The sequence below is a fragment of the Girardinichthys multiradiatus genome, chromosome 8, assembly GCF_021462225.1.
Source record: "Girardinichthys multiradiatus isolate DD_20200921_A chromosome 8, DD_fGirMul_XY1, whole genome shotgun sequence".
NCBI lineage: Eukaryota > Metazoa > Chordata > Actinopteri > Cyprinodontiformes > Goodeidae > Girardinichthys > Girardinichthys multiradiatus.
Window position 1 is genome coordinate 38447353 of NC_061801.1, and position 24873 is coordinate 38472225.

The window sequence follows — 24873 nt, forward strand, 5'->3', positions numbered from 1 at the left end:
GGTGGACTTTTTAGGGTGACGTAATGTTACCATTTGGGCCAAACGGTCCAGGTATATATCCGGTTTATAGAATGGGAGTCAGCATTCAGTGTTTATGAGACCTAAAAGGAAAACCCTGTAAACATGTTTCTCTATTTTTGGAGAAAAAAGTTTCCAGTTGTTTAAAAATAAAAAAAACACACGGAAAGCCATAGTTTGTAGAAAAATTAGGCAATATTTAAGAATTTAATTTCTCTGGAAACACTTTTCAAGTCGTTGCTTTGAACCAATAGTTACCATTTACGCCAAAGTTAAAAAAGCAACAACACAGATATACCGTTAGCTGTTATGATCCATCAGAGACGGTACCGGTACCTCTTTGGATGGTAGAATCAGAGTTTGATCTGCATGCTAAAATGTTGACCTGGATGGCTAAGAGAAACAAGGCAATATTTAAACAAATGAATTGATCTGATAACAGTGTTTAAGGTAATGTTTTAAAACAGACCTACAAAATGTACATTTTTCACCACTGAATTTAACGGTTTCATGCAGGCAGGTAAGTGACACGAGTTTAAATGTTTCACATTAAGTGCTTTTACTTCAGTAATCTTTATATTGCACCATTTCTGTTTTAGTTTAACTCTTCCGCCAAGTGACTTCGCTCTTAATCACATTATTAAACATCCTGCGGGGGTCTTCTGTGTTTTGCTGTCTTGCTAAGGAGCTACCATCATACAGTAATGTTATCTCAGTTTTTTCAGCCACAGCAAATAGAGTAAAATATAATAAAATCTGAAATACTCTTTTATTTATTTCCTATTTTTAGCGTTATTCAGTTATTGCAATTTTGTGTTTATTTGTGACTCTAATGATTTTCATAGATTTATGACCAAAGGCTTTAGGTCATTTTACAACTATGACAAAAATTATAGTTTTTATTTTTTGTTTTAATTAATTAGTGGTAATGATCCTCAGAACTATCATCACAACTGTAAAAAACTCAATTGCGAACACGGGTTATTATATATAGAAATGCTGTGAGCTTCTTCTTCGCCTGGTATACCAGTGATTTTAAAAAGTTTAATTGATTTTGTATTTGGCCACATCAAATACACAGAATATTTATTTAAAAAATCCTTTAAATACGATACTTGATGAATTTAAGACCAAATGAACTTATAAAAAATATGCAACAGCTGTTGGATTTATTGGATGTTCATGGATGTGAGTTTATTTTGAAGGCGAATTTAAAAATAACCATTTAATGCCGGTTAACTGCAGCTTCATTTAGCAGCTAGATATGAACAGAAATTCAGATAAAAAAAATTAACTTTGTGAAAGTGTTCAGTATTCTTTGTTACTCACTTCAGAAACTGAAGCTCATAAATTATACATTCATTACACATAGAGTGAAATATTTCAAGCCTTTATTTCTTGTAATTGTGATGATTTATAGCTTGCTAATAATGAAAACCCAAAATTTGGTTTTTCCAAAAATTTGAAAATAACATAAGATCAATAAAAAACTATATTTTAAACCGAAAGTTCTGGCTTCTGAAAAGTACAATAATTTCTATTCTCTCAGTACTTAGTTGGGGCTCCTTTTGCATGAATTACAGCTAGATATGAAAAACTGTAGAGTGCAAAATTAAATATTAGAATAAAATGAAAACACTACAAAATATATTTGATTTCATTAACTGTTTTAAAGCCAAAGAGATCAATTTTAAGCACAAATTTGAATAGTTTGGTTTAACACAAACTTTTATTCTTTAACATGGACCTCTAAGAGGAAAAGGCCTCGTTGACAGTAGTGTTTTTACAAGTGTCTGCGTGAGAAGATCATTCAAACATGGTGGACCTAATCAATCTGGGTCCTTTTAAAAGTTTCCCACAAAATTATAATATTAATCAACAATGGGTTGGACAGTCAATGAAGGAATGGACAATGGTCGCAAGGTAGTTTACTTCGCAAAAGGATTAACAGGCTAGTTTTAAATATTTTTCTTAAACCAGGGTTTTTCAGGTGATCATTAGTTGTACAAATATTTATTATGAATGTAAATGGCACAGACTGTCCACAAAGTAAGCAAAAGGGAAAATGCATTGTGACTAACAAGTTTGAATGGGCTTTAATGCAGTTTTTTTTTTGTTTAAAAAACTCTGATAGATGTTAGAGATGTATGCTTTTATGCATAAATGGGGACAATCTTCTAATTTATTTATTTCCTGCTGGCATCAACAGGACTAACTCTAACAGGGACCCTGCAGCTCACTTTGTTTTTCTCTCGCAGATTCAGAGTTCAGTATCTGCCAGAAAAAGCCTGATCGATTTTCTTTTTGTTGTAATACTCCTTTATTCCTCAGTTTATAAAAATCAGTTTTTAGAATAAATCAGTTTTCCTTCACGTTTCAGATGTTTCACTGGAAACGACTCAAAGTTCAGACGCAGTCAGATCTCCAGGGAGCCTAAGCTGCCTTAAACCAGATGACACGTCCCAGTAGTGTGGCTGCTGGTGAAAAGAGCCGCAGCGACAGCAGGAAATCTGATTGATGGCAACATGGCGTTGATGTCAAATTGTACAGCTTTTAAGTGGAAAAAACAACATCAAGGCTTTATAGGTTCCTCTCTCGATGTTATTTCGGTGCCTTTATGTCAGCAAAGGTCGACCAGTCTCGACCTGCTGACCCTATGTTATTCAAACGCCCACAAAAGCTTCGTACGGTGGCCGCCACCGACACCCCCTCCATACCCGTTCTGCAGCCATTGTCTAGATGTCATCTGGCAAACAAAATGGCTGTTCATAAAGAGCCGGAACAAAACGCAGCATCCTCCATTCACATTGCGACTGTCAAACCGTCCAACAAGAGCTTCTCAAAAGCTCCTCTCACTCTTTTTTTGTTTTTATCATCGGGGGCAGGGAACTTCTCACCCCGGATCAAAGAGGGTATCATAGAAAACATGGCGGTGATCCCAGTCCTGACACCCAGCTTCTGTTACTGTGTGCATGAGAAAGAGTGCATGATTTGTTCATGCAGGCCATGAAAAAGCCCATTGTGGCTGAGGCAGTGTGCCTAATTAGTGTGTACACAACTATGTCAGCCGCCCTGTGATCTCCTCTTGTTCGTCTGTTGTGTGGAGCTCCATTGTGAGCTGAGTGGGAACACCGAGGGGATATGTAGATCTGTGTGTGTGTAATATCAGAGCAGCACATCAGCGTTCCTGTCTGTCTGGTTGCGGTCTCGTTTTTGTGTCATCCGCAAGCTCAGCATCTCGGATGCGTCTTGATTTACGGCGGCAGTGCCCGCATGGCTCCGGGATCGGGTGGCAATGCCAGCTGGAGTGCCAGCCAGTGACCAAGAGGAGTCAGGTCCAGATGGGCTGTTTACTTTGTGTGCTGCAACAACTGAGTCTGTGTCTTTGTCGATGAGGGTGTGGTTACCTGTAAACTATCTGAAGGTGAGGTTTTCTCCACTGTGGAAAAGTTTGTAATTAGATTTTAGTATTTTTTCAGGTCTCGATACGTATGGACCTTGTATTTCCTTATCACAATGTCTCAATGCTGTGTCCTTTCTTACATCCTTCATTCCTTCATTCCTTTCTCATATACTCCTTTGTCACCTTCTTCCTCCATCGTCTCCTTTTCTTTCTTTTGTTCTTTCCTTCTGTTGGTCATTCAGTCCTTCCTAAGTGCTGACTTTCTTCCTTCTGTCAGTGTCTCCTTTTCTTGTGTGCTGTATTCTTTCAACACAATACAAATAATATAGCCTGAATTTACACTTTCCAATCTTTCTTAATGTTTATCTTATCTTCCTTGTAACCTTCCTCCTTTGCTACTCTCATTCCTTATGTCGTTCCTTCCTATTTTTTGCCCTAACTCCCTTCCAACAGACCAAACAGTCAATGTTCTGTTCTGAACTCTGGTAGCGACTGCTGGTCAGTTTTGATCCAGAAACTAGTATTACATTAAAGTATGTTTCAAACAGACATCCTTGTGTCCATACTTTATTGTATCCACGTCCTTTCCTTCAGTCCATACTTCCTTCTTCTTTACTCCCCCGTGCCCTTCCTTTCTTCCTTCCTGTTTCTGCTTTTCCCTGGTTTACATCTAAATCCTGAACTGTAGAAATATCTACCTTACATTTGTAGTGAACTTTAATATTTTATCATTTAGAAGGAAGGATAGAGAACTCTGGAAAAAGAAATCGGAATTTTGAAACGGAAAAACTGAAGGAACCCTGGAAATTAGACCTCTATAAATCTCTCGAGGTTCTACATTAAAGCTTTCTTTGCTGTCTGTATTGATTCATTCAGTTGATTAAAACTTGATTTCCAGGAAGCTGTTTCATCAAAATAAAGTGTGCATTTGATGCAGTCTAAACAGTCGCAGATAGATTTGACCTGTCTGAGACAAAGCCACAGGAAGATAACAGCGAGGTGTTATCAGTCTTTGATGTCCTGTCGTGGCTGCCAGAGTGTGTCCTTCTTTATCAGCAGAGATGTAAGGGGCCCTGACCTTATCACAGCTCCTCTTCCTCCTCTCACACCCTGTCCTTCCTTTCTGCTCCGCAGATCGTCAATATAAACACACACGCAAACCCAAACAAAGTGGATCAGAGGAAATCCTCTAAAACAGCTCGATACGGCAGTCAGCAACGCTCTTTAAAAAGACGGGACTCCTGCCGATGTGTGGTGGTGTGTTCAGAAAGCAGATATCGATGAAACGATGGATGCCGATGGGGTGGAGGCAGCTGGATGGTCCCATAATCGACATGTGGTCACTTAGAAAGAGGGAAGCAACAGTGGGCATGGATTTTCTTCCTCTTTGATTTATGTAAACCGGCACAGACCCATAAAAACACTGAGAGTCAGCCCACTTTGATTTTCCTAATTGGAATTCATATCTAATTGATCAAAAATGTGTAAAAGCGGCATAATCCAAGTGACCTCTTCTGACATGCTGCAAACATTGTGTTAGTATGGAGTAAAGATGAAGCAGATTTAATCTGCCAGCATAAACGGTGTTTGGATGAGGAACATGAGGAACCTCTCTCTGAAAACTACGGACTCTTCCTGATTAAATGTGTAATGCCAAACACATTGATTGTTTAAAAAAATCTAAGTTTTGAGCATTAATGAAATGAAATCAGTTGAACTGATCTACAGACTGTTTTTGGATTATCTAAAGGATCTTTACTCTAATTGGGTCTCCTTGGAGCTGTGCAAAACCTGATGACGCATTGTTGTTTTTTCTAGGTTTCAGGAGCTTTATTTAGGGCATCTTAACACCTAGAGTCCATTTCCTTTGGTCCGTATCAATTAATGAGTTTGTTAACTTTTAGCTTTTCAGATTTATTTTCACACACGGAAAAATTCGGACCAGAACGTGTCACTACAAACCACTTGGGAACATTTAGTCTGTTTATTGGTCGGATGTGTCCCCGAAGAGGGAGAACCAAATGTAAATACAGAAGCAGAAGCTGCTTTCATCCAAAAATGCAAAATATTTAATTAATTAATTTTATTTTTATCTGCTTAACAATAAAGTAAACACACAATATTTTAATGAAACAAACACAGTAGTCAGATTTTTGCAGTAAAGTAGTACTGAAACATTAAAATGTGTCTTGCACCTTCGCCTAATTAGAAGAAAGGCATACAATGTCATAAACATTTCGGGCCAACTGTTTTCTCTTGTTGGTCTAGAAAACATGTTTATTCTCAGCAACAACAATTGGATTTGGGTCACTGTTTTGGTTTTGGGGTAAAATTCCCTGGATGTTTGTGGTCCTGTTTACTATAAAATTAAGCTAAAAGGTGTGTTTACCCTCTGGAGAACTTCAAGATTTTAAAGTTTAATATATGAACAAAAGAAACTGCCCACACTCTAGGAGTTGTACACTTTTATCATGATTTTGTATGGCATATATTGTGATTATGATAAAAGTTACGATGAAAAGAGTAAAGTGTCACTGCAGTCAAAAGCCCACAAACACAAATACAGCTGTTAAAAATCATGCACATTTTGAATCACATGAAATAATGACAACAGTTACATAAGGAAGTGTGATTTTTATCACTAAACTGCACACAGTAAGTGCTTTTAATGACATTTGTTATTTATAGTTTTGCTGCTTTCTTGGAACCAACGGTGGAGAAATAGTAAAACAAGCTCGACAATCCAGTCAGTTTTGGGGGTTTTCAGACATTAATAATTAGCAATTTATTGTTGTCAAGTCAACAGTCTTATCATGCTAACAAAGTTTTCACGAAAATGATAAATGACATAATAAATGTCCACCCCTACCAGGCTCTATTTTTAAATTAAAGAATATTTCAAATATTTTTATTTAGACCTTTTACATTTATTGATTTTGTATAATCTTTAATTTTCACAAAACTTTGTAAATAGGCCTGGCAGAGGATCAGTGACTAACATGGTTAACTAACAGATGGTTGGTTTAAGATTCAGATTTTGATTGAGGACTTTCGATGTTTTGTACCCCTCTTCTCTCCGACACTCAAAAACCAAGATAAAAAAAAAACCCAAATGTGATTGATTATTTAGAATATCTAAATTTCCAAAAACCAGTTGGATGCTTTTATTTTAGTTGTTAAAAAAGTTTTTTTTTTTCACTTCAACATATTGTGTGCTGCTATTGAAAGTAGTGTACAAATAAAGTGTCACACAGGAGTTTTGACATGCATTTAACGCTCTATGAGAACTGCGACTTTAGGCACGGTGCTTATGGCCACCCCTTGGCCACCCCTTGGTTCTGCCCCTGTACAAAAACGTTTGGCTCTGTAAATGATTACTTCTTTATTCGTTTAGCAAATAAAATATGTTTTTTAGTGCACAACAAACATCTGCTAAGTTAAAAAGCTTCCAAAGACAATGTGTGCCAAATGAAATGAAAAATGTCAGAGCCCGAGCTGTCAGAAGTGTCTTTTTCCCCCCGAATCGTAAACAAATCTGGACGAATCGAATCACATCATCACGCTGATGTGGGGCGGGTTGTCCGCCTACTTCCAGCTCACATCTTTAGTACGAGTCTTGATGCCATTATTTCAGGATTCTTGCAGTTTAGTTTACCAGAGGCGGTTGAAGAGCGCTGGAGCGTCGGATTATAAGACTGTTATTTTCGCCCAACACTCCTCCACAAGAGGAGGCCGTAATTTATGCCCTGTGTTTAACTGTGCAGTAACAGCCGTCATCTGTTTCAAAGCGCGGAGGGGAAGTCATTCAGCAACCTCTCAGCACATGTGACTCGTTAGCTAACATGGCTATTAGGCACGCTTAATTCTTCCTTCTCTCCCCCTTGTTGCTGAAGGCTTACTGAGAGGCACATAAATATCCCGAATGGAGAAACTAAAAGCAAAGACACGTGATGAGGGTCGCTTCCTGACCACCGGCTGCAAAGCTAAGCAGTTTCTGTCCACAACAGAGTCCTTGACATTTTCATATCTGCTGACGGTGTGTTGAAGTTGAAGAACAGGAGCGTTCCCAGTTGTCACTCGGTCCAGATTGGAGTGAGATTTACAATGACCCGACCCAGCGCTGGCCATCCTGGGGAGATATCCCAGGTTGACATCTGAAGAAATGCCTGCTAGAGGTCAGGGTGAGAGATGCTGATTTATCTAGCCAGAGCCACATGATCTACATGCTCGTCCTCCATTTAGCTAATGGGCCTGCTGACATAATGACCATGCTGTCAGGGAGGAAGAGTTATGGCCTCATTGTCTTGCTGCTGCTGTTTCTTCTTGGAATGCTGCAGGAGCTGCAGGTATGGAGCTACTGTTGGGAATGTTGGGAAGACTTGATGATGTGCTTCACTGGGACTGATTTCACTTTACAGGTGCTGCTAAATAAATTAGGATGGCTTTGAAAATGTACTTTATTTCAATCATAACAAACTCATGTAAAATCATTGCACGTGAAGTTTTCCTGTATTTTCTAATGTTTTTCTTAATTCAGATGAGTATGGAATACAGCTGACATGAGACTAATCATTTAGTTTTATTTCATTTGTTATACTTGTTATCGTAGGGCTTTCTTAATCATTGAAGAGATTGCCGGCCTTAACAACTTTCCAGTTGGCAGTCACTGGCATCACAGAGGACTTTATCCAAGCATTTTAATGGAAAGTTGAGTGGAAAGAAAAACTGTGGTCGGGCAAAGATGCACAATGTGGGGACCAGGACCTGAGACACCACCTAGAGATGTATTCAGGATATTGGCAGTAACTATTGCATTTAGGCAGGATATATTGAGGCTTTAAAAAGTAACAATTTCAAAGCTTGTCTTTAAGTTTTCTCCAGGTGCATAAAGCGCTGCCCTTCCTCCACTTGCAGCTGGACTTGTACTTCTTGTCAGCTGGCTGAAAGAAGGCTACAAGAAAGCTACACTTTTCCCTTGCTTATAAAAAGTCACACTACAGTTGTAGTTTTCACATGTCCTGTCTTGGCATTTCAGGCATACCATATACAGAAGCTGGTTGTCTATATGTTCCAGGGTGGTTTTTGCTCTGCAAAAAGGTTATCTCAAGATGAAATCCTAATTGCGTGAATAACTTGATGTAATAGTAACCTGTGTTTGTATGACCTTCAACCATTTGGATTATCTGTGTTATCTATTATCTATTTAATTTAGGCGTGTCAAAACAAAGGAGGGTGAATATAAGTGCACTACACTTAAAATCCTTCCACTTTACAGGTTTGCTACTTTGTGTTGGTATATCACCTGAAACCCCAATCAAATACATTGAATGTTGTGGTTGTGATGTGGGCAAGTCCAACACTTCTGAGTCTTTGACGCTGTGACACAGATCAGTAGCTGGGAAACATCTGCATCTCCTTACACAAGCTGATAGACTGCGATGAAATAACTCCCTGCCTGCCATGAATGCAGAGGATTAGCAACGCCACGCTGGCTAAGAGCACAACGCACAGCGCTGAGTGGAGCTCTGAGCACCGGAGCACTGGATCTGGCTGGACGTGGAGCAGGTGTGTTGGAAAGGCAAGAAACAGACACACACACACGTATGCACTGAGATTCACTGCTGGCTCTCACACAGGAGGACCAAATGGGGGGTTATGGATCGGTGTGGGCCATGTGCCAGCCATCAGCACGTTGGTCATTAGAGTGAAGATGCTGAGCAGAGAGATGGAAGCAGGGCTGTGAGGGAAACCTAAACCCCCCGGGCGCCGTTTGTCTCTCCAGCTCTGTGTATCACATTAGCTGGAACATAAAACTTTATATTGTCTTAGATGAGATTTTAACTTTGTTTTAAACCGGGTATGGCCTCAGAATTAATGTTAGCCTCTGGACAAGCACTGAGCTCATGTACCGCTAAAAACCTCCAGTGGGACCGAGGATTATTACATTCTGACTGCCAGCGTGGCATCTCCTGGACCACCTGCTAAATTCTGACAATAGATGTTTCATCTAAAGGAATAATGGGTGTTATTTAAAATCTGTATCCTTGTAGCGAAATATTTCATATTGCAAGGCATGACTATAAGCACATCTAAATAAGTTTAACCTTAACTTTATTTCAAGGCAGCATCCAGATAAGATAAACTGTCATATACAATCATGACAAAAACTAAGTACACCCTATGATCCAACAACCTGTAGAGCCACCTTTAGGACCATTAACTCTTGGTTGTTTGTGGAGGAAGTTTGTCCTACCCTGTCTTGCTTCAGTTCATTAACGTTTTCACAACCTTCCTAAGGTTCCACCATAGTAAGTCAAACAGGTTGAGGTCTGGACTTTGACAAGACCATTTAAGCACATGGATTCACTTCTTTTTCAGCCATTCTCTTGCAGATTTGCTGCTGCATTTGGGAGGTCTTTGCTGATGTCTTTCCGCCCTGGGATTGTGTTGAACACACACCTGTCTTCTCCTGAGCACTAAATTCCCAAAGCTGCTGCTTTTATAGAGAAGCTGACACTGATGATCAATTAATCAGGTGTAACTGATCAGCAGCATCTGTCTGCTGCTTTCCCTTTTCTATCCTATTGAGGTAGCAACAAGGGTGCAATCCGTTTTTTCCAGTAACTATTGGCATTTTCTAACTAACCCTCTAGTTATTGCTTCAGAAGTGTTTTAGTCTTTCACTTATTCACAAAAATTAGAAAACCAGTCAGTCAGGGATTTTCTACCACTTATTCCATAGTGGTTCGCGGGGAAGCTGGTGCCTATCTCCAGCAGTCTATGGGCGAGAGGCGGGGTACAACCTGGACAGGAATTAGAAAACCAATAACTAAATAAACCATCAATGTTCATATGCTCATGTTGTGAGTCTGCTCTTGTAGAGAATGGTGTGCAGTTTTCATCTCTTTAATATAGGCTGAGGTCCTCAGGTCATATATTGAACCTGTTTGTCCTGTAAAGTTTCTTGATAAGGTCTTGGTGCTACGCTAATAATTTTAATTGAGTTGAATGGTATCAACTGTTTTTGTCCCTCACTTTAATTTTATGTTCAAGCTCACTGCTAGTATAAACCCAGATTTCAATTTCTTAAATATTGCCCTGCAGACAGCCATCGGTTGTTGCTATAGAAGCTGTTTGTTTATAGTGCTGGATCCATGCATATTAATAGAAGGTTTAGTGGAAGGTGCAGACAAAGGTGCACATGAAAGATGATGAGTTAACAGAATTAAATACTTGAACTAAATCTTTATGTAATAGATTGGTATATGAGGTATAATTGCTGAAATAAATTAGTGGTATAAATAAACCTTTCTCCTGTTCTGAAATGCAACTGTGTTTATAAGAATGTTGTTGAGAGATATGATCAATTCCAGCTGTCCCAAAATCTTTAGGTTGTCTCTTATTCTTCAGTGCATGCAATCACAAAATCTATAATCCTGCAGCAGATTCCTAGGAATCAGAAGCAGAGTAGCAATCATTTTCCAGATCTAGTAACAGATGACTGTCAATGTATCGCTTCAGCTTATTTGTTTATTATGGCTCTGTGTGTGAGCGAGTGAGTGTTTATTTAGGTAGAAAATCCCCAGCAGGGATGGCTGAGCGTGTTACTCAGGAGTTACTCATCAGTGTTTGGGGAGGGGATTATGAGGGATAAGAGACCTACATTCAGAGAGAGAGAGAGAGTCCATTTACAAACAGCAGATGGGTTCTTCGTCTGACTCCTCCTGTTCTTTGTTCTCCAGCGTCATTTAGCACTTTTATCCAAAGTGCCTCACCGTACCAGCACCGTAAAGCTTCGGCGGCTCCTCTGGGAGCTCAGCGGTGCCAACCCAGCGGTGCCACACTCTGCTCTGTCGCTCCAACTTCGCAGGACCACACACAAGCCTCTTCTGCTTCGTTAGACCTCGTTACGCTGCGGCAGCTTCTGTAAAATTGTTGGAATGCCACCTTGCTTTCTGCAACGACAGCTGCCTCGGCCGCAGCTGCCCTACTCGTCTGCAGAGCGGCAACTTTCATATGCTAGTTCACTTTTCCCAAGAGGTTTACACTCAGAAGCAGAAGGTTCCAGTGAAAACACACCCAATAAAAATAAATTCTGGAAACGGGCTTGAGATACTGCTAGGAAAACTCCGCTTTTTACTCTCAAAACCTATCAAATTTATTTGTTTTTAGTACAAGTACACTGCAAATGTCTTGAGCCATTCCTAAGGTCTTCATATATTCAGCCAGACTTTATTGTAATCTGTTGAAGTTCTCTAGATCAAAAGGTCTCCTGCTTTTCAGAACTTTGGCTACTTTGTGACCAATTTTTACTTCACTCCCTGTACCAGACCATGAGACATTAATGTTCTGTTTATGTGAAGGAAATGAGCCCTGTGGACGAGTTGAACTGTTAAACCTAAAATTAACATTAAGAGCTGCTTAGAGAAACCTGCTGGTGGCCACAATCTGACGATTTTACCCAAGTTTGGCTCTGATTGGTGGTCCAGCTCCTCTGGCTCTCTTCTTTCACTCTGGGTCTGACAGCAGCCATTGACTGAGCAGCAGTCAAGGTGGGATTGTGTTTATGTCTGTACAAATCACATCACGTTACATTTTAGGACTGTGGGGCCGCCTTGCTATTGACGATCCCACCCACATTGAGATGGTACTCAATTGTGATGGAAAATGAATCAAACCATGTAGACCTGACCTATGTCAAGTAGAGTTGGTTCTAATTGAAATGGGCATAAGGCTTTGGGACTCCAGAGAACCGCACTGAGAGCCATTATCCATAAATGGAGAAAACCTGGAGCAGTGGAGAACCTTCCCGGAGTGGCCGACCTACCGAGATTACTCTCATTGAGGACTCATCCAGGAGGCCCCCCCAAAAAAAACCTAGAACAACATCTAAAGCACTGGTTGCTTAGCGGCTCCAGGACCTGTATGACTTGTAGTATTTGATTGAATTATGAATTCCGCTCTCTGCCCAAAAATCCTGAAGAGGAATGTCCGGTCATCCGTTTTTGACCTTAAGCTCAAATGTACTTAGATTATGCAGCAGGACATTGATCTGTAGCACAATAGCAATTCTTTAGAATGGCCTACTCAAAGGCCAGACTTAAATCTGATTAAGATGCTGGGGTTTAAACTTGAACAGGACATTCATGCTGGAAAACCCTCCGATGTTGCTGAAAGGAAACAGTTCTGCCCCAGTGATGTAAAAATATTTCTACCAGTACTTTAAGAGCTATTTTTCACATATTGCCCAGTTGAGTTGAGTAGCTGTGATATTTTAACCACCTGTGACGTCAATGTACAGAATAAAAAAAACTAGATTTTGATTTACATTTGATTTAGAAAAACTATCCAACGCAAAACACAATTCTGCTTCAGTTTCTAAAGACAAATTCATTTAAGTATGCATTTTGAGGCAGGGAATTGAAGGCACTGGTTGTAAAACCTCTATGATTTGCACGTCTTTGAAGTAAGTCTGTGTAAATAAATGTCACGAGCAAAGAAACCATGAACAAGCCCTGAAGTGAATGCAGATTCTCAGTGAAAGACTAGAACGACATTTTAAAGATTTGTTAAAATTGAGTTTCTAACTTGGTTTGTGTGGCTAAAACTTGCTAAAAGCTGTTGTGGTTTGTTCTGGATCTGTTTTGGCTTTAAATCCTGACACATAAACCCCTTCATATCCAGTGGATCTGTTGTTATACTTCATATCCATGCATGAGTGGATGTTTAGTGAAGAAAGGTATGATGTTCTCCCTGTCTGTCCCTTTATGTGCCTTATCTCCTCGTCCATCAGTCTGTCGATGGTCCTCCACAGCTCACCCCGAGCTGTCAGGCCCAAATCAGGGGGAACAGATGAGGAACAAATGGGTTTTGTCTGGCACACATGAGGGACAGAGATACACCTATCATGGGAACAGTGGTGGGCTTTTCCCAACGCGCACAAACCTAAGCTCTTCTCCGCCTCGTCAGTTTTTTTTGCCTGCCTTTTTTATCTAAGGAATTTGGGAATACTGCAAGACCAAGGGGAAAAGGGGTGTAGGGAGGTGAAAGATAAAAAGGGGAAAGGATGGTGTTTCTGGGTGCTGACAGATTCCCTCTCTACCCCGACACCTTCTCTTGAGCCCTGGAGGATTAGCGCCTCGGTCAAGAGTCTCACCATTCCCTCCACCCGTCATTCTTCACCAACAACCCTCCCCCAGTACGCCGCATTTCTGCTTCATTCCAACTACTGGTCTTTGTTCTTCGACGTACGATAAGATTTACAGCAGACGTCAAATTTCAGCTCAGCACAAACTCTTAACTCCTGCTTCTCAGTTGATATAGTTGACAGTTTTCTACAGTTTATTACTGCACCTACCAGCAGTTTTTAAGAGGGAGGAAGTCGAGTTGGACTCAACCTCTTCATCAGTCTCAAGCCTTTCTGTAGGTTTTCTTCCAGAATCATCCTGTCTCTATTTACCTGGTAGTTGACTTCGTCAGGGAGTTGGTTACATTGGATTTCATTTTGTGGTATCAGATTAAAGGGGCTGAACATGACTACATTGCACACCTTCTCAGAATTGATTTACCGTTAAAGAAATTTTCTTGTGAAAGATGGCTGCTCTGTCGCAAGCTGTTAAGTTAATAAATATATAGTTCTTGTTCCACATCTCTGTTCAGATGCTTTTTTGGTGCATCTTCTTCTGCATGAGTTGAGTCGTTTTCGTTACCTTTGTCCTTTTCTCTGCTTCAACTGTTGCATCTGTAACCACCAGTTTGCAGTGCCTTTTTAATAAAAACACCAGAGTATGTCTAGGAAACATTTTGAGAACTTTTTAAAACTGTCAGCCGGATCCCACTGACCACAGGCCCACCTTTCCAATGCTGTTATCCACTTTCAGTCAGCCAGAGAGGGTTTCATTCATGACCATAGGCCCAGAAGCAAAGCGGACAGAGTCCACAAGTGTTTTTGGAGTGTTTGTCAGTGAATGATTGACTTCAGAATCACTCAGAATCATTTGTGTTTTGGAAGCAAAAGAACTGTGCAAAATATTAGACCATACACAAATGGGCTGATTCTTTTGAATGAATCCTCATTGGCAGCTTGCAACATGTGCACACATGCAAATGTGTTGGCACGAGGGTGTTTTAACTACTCTGCAGGGTGTTAATGAGAAGCAGAGCTGCCTCAGAGGTGTGTGTGTGTGTGCCTGCGTGCGTGCGTGTGTGTGTGTGTGTCCGTGCTCTCATCTCCGGTGTCAAACAGAGAAAACACAAAGGTGAATATTTATTCCAAACGAGGAAAATTTCTCTTTGGGAAGACAAACCCGGGGTGAGAAAACGTAGGGAGGAGTTTCACAATAAAAACAAATCATTAACTCCTGACTGCAGTGTTGTAGTTTTCTTTCATTTGATCAATTTTAACAGTTAAGTGTACCAGCTTTATAAGAAGATGACATTTTTTATGCTTTTTATGAACACAGTTTTTAGTAAAACATGTGGTGAAATATAAACAGGAGTCAGCATGTGATGCACTGACCGTACCAGAGCAGACCAGACAGTTAGCACTGCATATAAATATTCAACATAATCCTGCAAAGTGAGTTCTGAACCCGCTATCGACTATAAATGTAGTTGGTAAAGGTTGTGCAGATTAACCAGCAAAAGGTCAACTACGCCTCCTCCTTTGCCCAGTATCCACAGTGACTGGTTCCTGACTGGTTTGAAACCAAGAGAGTCCAGCTGGTTTGCAACCCTTCTGTGGGGTCCATATCTTACACCAGAATCCCCTAAAACCCATGTCTGCTCGCCCTCCGTTTGGTACTGCATCCTGCGAGGGGGGAAACCATGTAAGATGGAATACAGAACCTGGACATGAAAGAAAATAAATACCAGCATGTTCTGCCAGAACCTTTACTTTGGTTTCAAGAGGAAGTTTGGTATTAAAATGTTTGATGTGGAGGATGCTGGTGCTGGCTGCCAGTTTACTCAAACTCGCAAGAGGCTGAGCTGAACCTGCAGATGTTTAGGCTTGTAACAGGTGATTTTCCTCTTAAAGTGACTCACCAGGTTATTTTCTTATTAACAGCGATCCTACGCAGTATAGGAACGTATGAAATTTGCCCTGAGGCAATTTTTCAAGTATCGATTAGGAAAAAAAAACTTGTCATCTGCATTTTGAAAACACTAAATGTAATTTCTAGAAATATGTTCCTCCAAAATGCAAAAAACTTCACATTGACACCATTAGATGGACATTCCTTTCTTAACATCTGATTCATCACCCAAATCAAGCCTTCATTTTTATGATTCAGGCCTTATCCTGACTCAAATTTCTAAATTTCTCACTTCATTTATGCACAAAACGTCTGTGGTGACATTGTGGTGTTTCATTGTTGAGGTTACAGCAAATCTGGGTCCTGGTGCAGTTTGAAAGAGGCAGGTAGCAGCAGTGGTAACGTTTTAAAGACGCATGGACCCTGCACACTGGTGTAGACTGACCATAAGGGAATTTGAAGCAGGATTTGCCACTACTGCCAACCTGACCACACTCAAAGTAGTTTATTACAATGCTTTTAGCACCAAGGCTGCTATAAGTATGGCCTCCTGCCACTGCTCTCACCAAGCAACTGAAACAAACCTCCCACACTCTCCTGACAGACATAAAAACATGCTGTGAACAGGCTCCTGGCAGATAGAAGTTGCTACCAATGGAATAAAGCTCCCAGCGGAAGTGCTAAAGAAGCATACATGGCTTCAAATAATGTATAGAGAAGCGCACATGCCTCCAAATTGCTCATAGAGAAGTGTGCATGCCTCTGAATTGCACATATAGGCTTGATACTAGGAAACCAAAGGAAGCCGGAAGCATTTCCTGCTGCAATGTATCTGTCCTGGTTTAAATAGTACTTGCTTTGTTCTTAGGAATGAGGAGGGAAGCATGAGCAGCACCTCTTCGGGTTTTAAAATAGTCACAGCAGAACTTATTAAAAAACATCTTCAGGCTTCAGTTGGAACAGTTCAGAGTGATACATGATGAGCAGATCTTGGATTTTACATAGTTATTGTGCAAAATGGCACTTGGCAGTACACTGCACTACAAAACAACACCCTCATCTACATTTTCATGGTGTTGATTGCTAACGAAATTACTGGTTGTGCTTCCTCTTCCTCCACTGTAGGGCTGAAACATGTGGTGGAGGTGTAGAAACCTTCTCTCCTAAGTAACAGGCATGTATGGTGAAACACTGTGGTGTAGACGTAATTTCCTTGGTGTTTAGAATTGGACAGCCAATGAAATTACAGGAAAAAAGCTACAAGAAACAGAAACAGCAGGGTCATGATTGCCTTCAAGACACTGAACTACGTCTCATTTTATTCAAATCTGCCACGCTTGAGCAACGTTTGAACGGTGCTGCAGAAAGGAGGGTGATTTTAATACGCTATGAAGGAAGCCCAGCAAATAAACCTTTCCTAAGTCCTAATAATTTTCTTTACAAAATAAAGCTAAATTCACAATATCTGTTACTATCTAATTAATAGCAGCTTTGTTCTAATTTATACAGAAATAAAATATGGTTTCTGGGGATATGAAATCCCAGTTAGCGGCCTATAGAGAATCTAAATAAAATGCGGTTTTCATAATGCTACAATACTGCAAACAGAAGTAAATGAGTTAGCAAACTACTTGTCTTCATTTAGCCCACATTAAAAAAAGGGAAGGCTGACATTCGCGTCTGATAAGTGAAAAAGGTCAACAAGGCCATTTACACTCTCATGTGCTGCCTGTGTGAAACCTGCTTCACATCTGCTACAGGGCAGAAAAGAGCAAATGCTGTTCCTTCCAATTAAGAGCCATCTACTCCTCAAATAAACACATCAACCACCGCTGCCACTAATCACTGAGAGTCCGTTTGTCCCAATATTTGGCTTTGTTCACCCCCCATGCCACAGTGTGTCTGACTACACTGCTGCAAAGCCCATTTAGTGTCCATGTACAGCTAAAAAGACTCATCTGTGAATTATTCTGGTTTGAGATTTTGGAAGTGGTTTAATTACGTATTTATATGTTGTGATTTTGAAGGGTCAGTCGCTACAAACAGTTTTTAAGTCATTTCAGTGTGCTATAAAATGAATTTTTCATTGACAGTTTTCAAAACAAAACTGTTGCTAGTTTTAAAAACCCTGATTATAGCATAAATGAATTACCCTGAAACCCCAGGCTGTGTGCATGTGTTTATTTTCGTTAGAAGAGATGGTCCAGCTGATGTTCCTCAGCTCTTAGCAGGCTGCAGCAGTTTTCCCCGAGGCTGGTGTCTCATTTTGGAAACAAGCTCTTGAGTACCGGGCCTCCAGCAGCCACCGCCTCCCATCTGTGTCCTGCAGCTCCGGGTCTTGTCACCTGACACCATCTGCATGTTAAGAGGGTCGTGAAAGCCTCTTCAGGCCGACTGGCACACACTGCAGGGCCCTGTGCGCTGTCCAGTGACAAGTGTGGTGGGACAAGAGCCAGAAGGAGCGCAGGAATGCTGCAGCAACCATGTGTGTGCATGTGCTTTTCCCTTCACGTATGAGCCGAGAATGGCAGCATTGCTTCATCCTGCTTAATAAAGAAAGTTCTTGTTTTTTCCCCCTCTTTCTTTCTAGCAGACATAGGTTTGTAAAAGAGTTTGAGCCTGCAATTACTCCTTTTAAACAGCATACACGCTGTCCTTTTGCATCTTTTATTCTTTACTTTTTGATTAATGATGCCAATGCAAAGCATCGCATATTACTATTTAGTGCCTTTGGTATTCTTTAGTAATTCTCATGATTTTTGGTTTGCACACCTCCCACAGGGTTACAGAAGTATTAAAGTAAGTAATGGTTTATGGGGTTCTGGGTCCTTTACTTGTTGGTCTTACTGCTTCAACCTAACCTGAGATGGAATTTATCTGTAAATCTTTTGTGTTTTGGTAAATAACCAAAAGCAAACATCCAAGTTTCCTAAGTAAAATTTAAATTTGTTGGTTTTGTAATGGTAGGATTTTTATTACTAGTTATTTTTGAGAACACCCATTTGATGCATAATTTGCTTACTGCTTTGAAACGAAAGGCTGATACACAATAGTGTGATATAAGTATTAATGACACATTTTCAACCATTTCTGCACACGACAGTTTGATACTTGTGTTTTTGATGTAGAAAGCATGAAACATCATTTACCACTTTTCCCATTTGTGGTCTTGCTTTGACCCCGTTCTATGCATGTGAGTGGTTAAAGGATATAACTTTACTAAAAAACAAGGCACAAATATCCGCATTATTTTCAATCTTTATCGTTGGTGTAATCTGGTTTGTTTCAGCTGATTTAATAGATGCTTAAACACATAACCCCCTTAAGACTAATTTTAAAACTTTGCAGTAGTATCTGATACATTCTTCAGATTTAATTTATTGATTTCTCTGTATTTTACCTGTTTTGACCAACTTTTTAATCTTAGTTCTTTTTATCCTGGCATTTGAAAATTGATGCGATTTGTGTAAAATTAAATTGGGGAATTTTGTAATTTTTTTTATCCCATAGAGGTTTGTTAAATGTCTTTGTTTTGTTGCTGGTGGCACCTTAGGGTTCACTTGTGCTTTATAAATGAAGCTTTCTATTGTTAATCTGCAGCACTAGACCAAAAGCTTGAAGAGACAGGTATAAAGGAACTAACTCCACATTTGATCCTTTGATTCATAAACATCATTCATAAAAACCTTTCACGCCAATTAACTGTTAAATATTAGTGATAAGCTGCTATTTTTTGGAGTTTGCACCTGTGTGTGGTCTCCCTAGCTGAGCTCTATTATCACATGGATTATATGGATTTGAGCCTTTACCTGTTGATAAAAGGTAATTATATTCATTGTGTGGGATCACTGCTGGTACTCCAGCCTATCATAGCACTGGGTCTGAACATGTTTCACACTTGTTGAGACACAATGTTAATCACCTGCATTTCCTTTCACCTTAGCTCACACATCTTCTCAAACACTCAGTAAAACCACCTGTGTGAATACGGCTCAGGTCAGAGTAGTTTGTATTACCTGAATGATGATCGTCCAGGCTGTCAGAGCAGTAAAAAGGCTTTGTGGCGGTGGATTAGCCGCCTGCAGGGCAAGGCTCGGGTTACCTTCCTGGGTTTGGCTCATCCAGCGCCGAATGACAGAGGCAAGGTGCTCTTTGTGACCTGTAGGTGTTAAACTGGGACCCCTTCTCAACTCGGCTCTACAACTGGACAGGCTGAACGTGAGAGATGACATCTGCAGTTCAGAGTTTCCGATTTGGGTTACTTTGGCTTGAGTTAGACACATTTGATGCCTCTTTGTTTAGTCATTGTTCATGGAAGGAAAAGTACAAGACTGTCACCATTTGGTCTCTTAGTTAGCTAATTGGGCATTAGAATTGTTTATTACTCATAAACTCCTGGTCATTTCAGCAACTTGTTTGCAAGGATTGTAAATTAATCTCTAATGTTATTATAAAATGTAAAAATGTTTACTTATTAACAGAAAAGGAAAATAAGAGATTTTAAAAACTACATTTTGACATTTCTATAGAAATAGCTGCAAGATTGCTCAAAGCCAAAAGTTCACCAAAATATTTCCTCAAACCAGTGCAATTTTCTGATGTCACACTTTATCTGAAGTTAAACTATTTCCTTCCTTGCCATGTATGCTGGCACACTGAAAAACATGTTAAGTGGGTCTAAACGTGAGACATTTTATGGGCATTTTGTGGAAGCCATCACGGTTTTTTAGTTGTGAGTCACCTTTGATGAATCACTTTTGATTTCCTTTCTAAATAGAGCATGCATACTGGAATCAATACTGTGAAATTCAGTGTTCTGCTGAGCCCAGGTGGGGTTATTCACTCTTTTTTTGCAAAGTTGTAGTTTTATTTAATAAATTTTAAAAACATTTATAGATCAACTGATCTTTGCATAAAATTGTAATGGTCTATTACTTCTCTCAATTGGTCCTATTTTTATTAACACAATATATCAGAAAGTAGGTCATGATGTCAGTTTCACTCTCAAGCTTGTCTGCATAATATAGCGCAGATTAGGTAATGTTATTGCATTTCATCACTGATACTGCCTTATTTGATCAAAATTTGTATGCTGCTATTTGAAATGTGTGGAAATGTGATGCAGGAGCTTTATTTTCCTATGGCAGTGTGTTTGTATCTTAAAATATAAGGACATTTACAATAGTGTTACAGGGGTTATTTGTGATACTATTTTCAACCATGCCCACTGTAAGACATTTCTGCACACCTCAGTTTGAGATGTGTTACTGGGGAGGAAAACATCTATCCACCATTATGTTTTATATACATACATATATACCACTCAATCACTGAATACACCATGTATTTTTTGTCAGTTTGTTCATTTGACATAAAATAGTAAGTACTACTGTTTTAAAATGTCATTATTATTAATTTCGGAAATAACCCAATTCCGTTAATCATTTTTGGCATTGAACTGCATACTTATGCTGAAGGATGCATGTATTTAGTAGCCAAACATGACAGAACTTGGTGCATATTACTGGAAAACCTAAGATGAGCTGCATGCAGCTGTAAAAATAGAACCTTAAACTCTAAAGAAGCACCGTTTAACTAAGGGTTTTGTTAAGGGAATACTCAGCACATGCTTGGTGTATATGAAAAATATTCTTCCCAGTCACTGGGAAACAAAGAGGGCAGTAACTGCCCACAGCTGGTGTGGGCCCCTCACAGGGTTAATATGGCTGTGCTCCCAATTATGTTTGTATGACAGTTTTCATCGACGTGCTTAACAAGTTCTGTGAAAACAGTAGAAAATAGTCCATTTGAGAAATGATGGCACGGAAAGATTTGGGCATGTTTAACAGTGAGGTCTCTGTTGAGAAATGGTTTCAACTGTGTATTTATTTCTACAGTGAGGAATGTTCGCTGCTTTGATTCGGTTTAATTAAAACCAAACAGTGTCGTGTGGAAAACATGAAATACATCCAAATGTTTGTGTCTCTGCGGCTGTAGTAACTCCGGGTTAGCTGCTGAAAGCCACCCGGTTCAAGTAATTGGCTGTTGTTCTGAGGGTAAACACAATCTGAGAAGTGTTGAGCACGTGAAGTGCTTTCTGTGTGCGTCCACGTCCTGAGTGTTGACTGGAGTGGGTGTGTGTGTGCTGACTGATGCTGGCGATTTTAAACTCTGGCCTTTTGACTCCTTCCAACATGAACACTAATATTTGATTGTTCTTCAAACTATGATCATTCTAACATCAGGCACTCTAAATCATAGTACAAATCAAAAACATTAAACTTTGTGGTTGTAATGCAATAACATATGATAAAGGTGGATGAATACTTTTGCTTCGCCCTGTAAACAACAAGTTGTCCTGTATATTTAGTGACATAAAGACGTTTCCTTCAATCCCAACCTGATGGAACAAACCAATGATTTCCTCTGAATCGGGTCTGGATATGAATCCTGTCCATCATTACAGGTTGAGAACATTACGATGCCGTGGCTTGGTTGTAATGAAACAGGACTCGAGTTTATTGAGTTGCAGACCTTCCTTTGTCAGATAACAGTTGCATCGATTGAGTAAAAAAAAAACACTCAGAACTCTGGTAATTGTGAGGGAAATCAAACCTGCGGCTGTTTTGATAACCGGATGGTCTCTCCGACCACTAATTTCATCCTCTGGCCTCAGCTGGTAAAGGACAGGAAGGAGATACATTAAAAGCCAAAGAGGAGAAAGTCGTAAAAAATAATGACAACGTCTGCTGGTGCTGGCGAGCAGCTGAACAGTTCAACTATGTAGCTACAGTCCATTATTTGAACACACTGTAGAAGTGGTCGTATCTTTTTACAAAGATCCTAATGGTTATGGATGAAAATGATGGCATGCATGATGACGGTGCTCTTTACACGAGGCGCTAATGGTGATCACACAGCATGTAGGACGTCAGAGGGCGAGCCGCTAATAGCAGTAACGGGGCAGAGAGAGGGCGGACCAGATGGGGAGTTAGGGGCTACATTAAAAAGATTAGAGACGGAGGGTCAAGACAGCAGCCCTGAGCGGGAATTTAAGACGAGCGGTTATAGAGATGAAGATGAGGATGGTCGTGTAAAATGAGCACAGAGGAAGGGTTAAGATTGTAGGTCCAGCTTTGCCCTGCTCTCTGTCTCCCCAGGGGGTGGATGACAAACGAGAATGGCCATCATTCAGTGGAGGGGAGTATATTTATCTAGCCTCTCAACCTCAGGACTCTCATTTAATGTGTGCTTTTCTTCCCTTTTAAGTTCATGTTTTCTTTTGAATCTTTCTTTTACAAATTTCTTCATCCTCTGTTTTTCCTTTTTCTGAGATTTTAATGCCTTTTTTGTCAGTTTGTTCTATAAAACCTTTCATGTCCCACCAAAGGAATCTCTGAAATGAAGGTTCTTGGGGTTCTAAAGCTTTTTGAAATTATTAGGAGGTATGTTATTTAGGAAAGGACCATTCACTAACTGTTCCCACAAAGTTTGGAGCATGAAATTGTCCAAAAATGTCTTAGTACACTGAAGCAATAGGAGTTGCTTTCACTTGAACTAAGCATTTGAATCCAACTCGTCAAAAACAGCCCCAAACCATAATCCTCCCTCCATCAAACTCTATACTTGACACAGTTAGAAAAGTGCCATTCGTTTGGCAACTGCCAAGTCCTGGCTGCGATTCATCACTCCAGACAACATGTCTTCACTGCTCTAGATTTAAAGAGTGCTTTACGCCTCTGCATCGGATTCTTTGCATTGCAGTTAAAGATCCAGGACTTGGATGCAGCCTCTTGGCCATGGAAATCCATTCCTTGAAGCTCATGAAGCACTGTTCATGAGCTAATCTGGAGCCCACAGGAAGTTTGGACGTATGTAATTACTGACTCTGCAGAAGGTTCGTGACCTCTGTGATGTCTGGGCCTCAGCATCTGCTGACTCCACTCAATGATCTCATGTGGCTTACTACTTCATAGCTGAGTTGCTGACGTTGCCAATTGCTTCCATTTATGTTATAATACCACTAAAAGTTGACTGGAATATTTTGTATTAAGGAAATTTCATGACTGGACCCATTCTTTTACAGTTGCAAGTGAAGGCAGTCTGCATGCTGAGGTGCTGCATTTTATACAGTTACACAGAACAATATTCAAACACTTGGTCATTTTGGATTTACAGTTATTTTCATTGAACCAAGAAGTTTGTTCCTGATGGGAAATGAGACATGTTTCCACTAGTACTTTGAGGTTTTGTCTTTAAGGTTAAGAAGCCTCTTTGCCATCACCCTAATGTTTAGCTCCATCCAGATTCTCTGTCAGATTTAAATTAGGACTCTAGGTAGATGACTCCAAAGTGTTAATATTACTTCTAGTCAGAGGAAACATGTTGGTAAAATTAAAAGATTTCTTTAAACCGAACTATGCTAGTGGTATGAATAAAGTTAAATACAAAACAAAATACTCGTACTCGTAGTAAAATAAACTGGTCTGTGAAGCTGATAGGTAGAGATTAATTTAGTTTCACCGTTTTTCAAGTCTGCATATGTATGGAAAATGTTGTATGAATAAGCATTTTAGTTCCTAGACATTCATTTCTGTTCTTTAAAAGACAAAAATCAGAATTTAAGAAAAATAAAGATGTTTTAACATTGATTTATATATAAATCATGACCTTTATCTTTGATTTGCCTCATCACAACTTGAGTTTAATTATTGATCATTTTGGTTTTTGAGTTACTAGCTGTAAAATAAACACATTTATCTTTTTTTAAAAAGGACATTTTTCTGTTCCTTCACTCTGTTCTTTGGATTTTAAACTGAACCCAAAGTTTCATCTTTGTTTTCTGAAATAACGGCATCGCTGAACGTTTACTGCGATTTAAAGGATCTGTATCTAATCTTGGATAATCCAATCCAGATTTTTGCAAATATTGTAGATTTTGTTTAATTAAAGCGTGCCCAGAGAAATACTCCTTTACCACATTGCTGAATAGCTTCAGCGTTGTGCTGTTTCTGGAGATGTTGTTAAAAGAACAGAAAATAAACCCCAACTAGGTGAAAGTTTTATACTCTTAATATTCAGGTCATGAATACTGATCACAAATATCTACCACAGTGAGTCTAAAAGAAGGAACTCTAAGTATTTGATGGAAATTCATTCCTAACCAGGTTTCCTGAAGGTTTCTTCCTGTTAAAAGGGGCTCTTTTCTTTCCACTCTCGCCACATGCTTGCTCAGGAGGAGGGATTGCTGCAGCAAAGTCAGTGTCTTCAAGCAGTCGACTGGGCTTCCTTATGTCGCTTGTTACCAAAAGACATGAGAAGTAACTGGGATTGAACTGAAAAATATGAATTTGAACCTGAATCTCTCTATTTTTTTTTGGATTGTATTGGATTGAATTGATTGTATGTCACTGATAC

The 24873-nt window shown here is 39.7% G+C and overlaps 1 protein-coding gene across 3 annotated transcripts in view; it reads left to right on the plus strand.

The window, feature by feature from the left end:
• Window positions 1-24873, plus strand: part of LOC124872422 (ephrin-A5b-like) — a 109089-nt gene that overhangs the window by 41186 nt on the left and 43030 nt on the right. The window contains exons 1-3 of one of the 3 annotated variants that reach the window (XM_047372396.1): window positions 3149-3442; window positions 4556-7767; window positions 8809-8986. The exons of 1 other annotated variant lie outside the window; for it this stretch is intronic. In XM_047372396.1, coding sequence (XP_047228352.1) covers window positions 8886-8986 — 101 coding nt within the window. In that variant the 5' untranslated portion in view covers window positions 3149-3442; window positions 4556-7767; window positions 8809-8885. Of the gene's footprint in view, window positions 1-3148; window positions 3443-4555; window positions 7768-8808; window positions 8987-24873 lie in introns of those variants that run through there. One more of the 3 variants, XM_047372397.1, reaches the window with a different exon arrangement.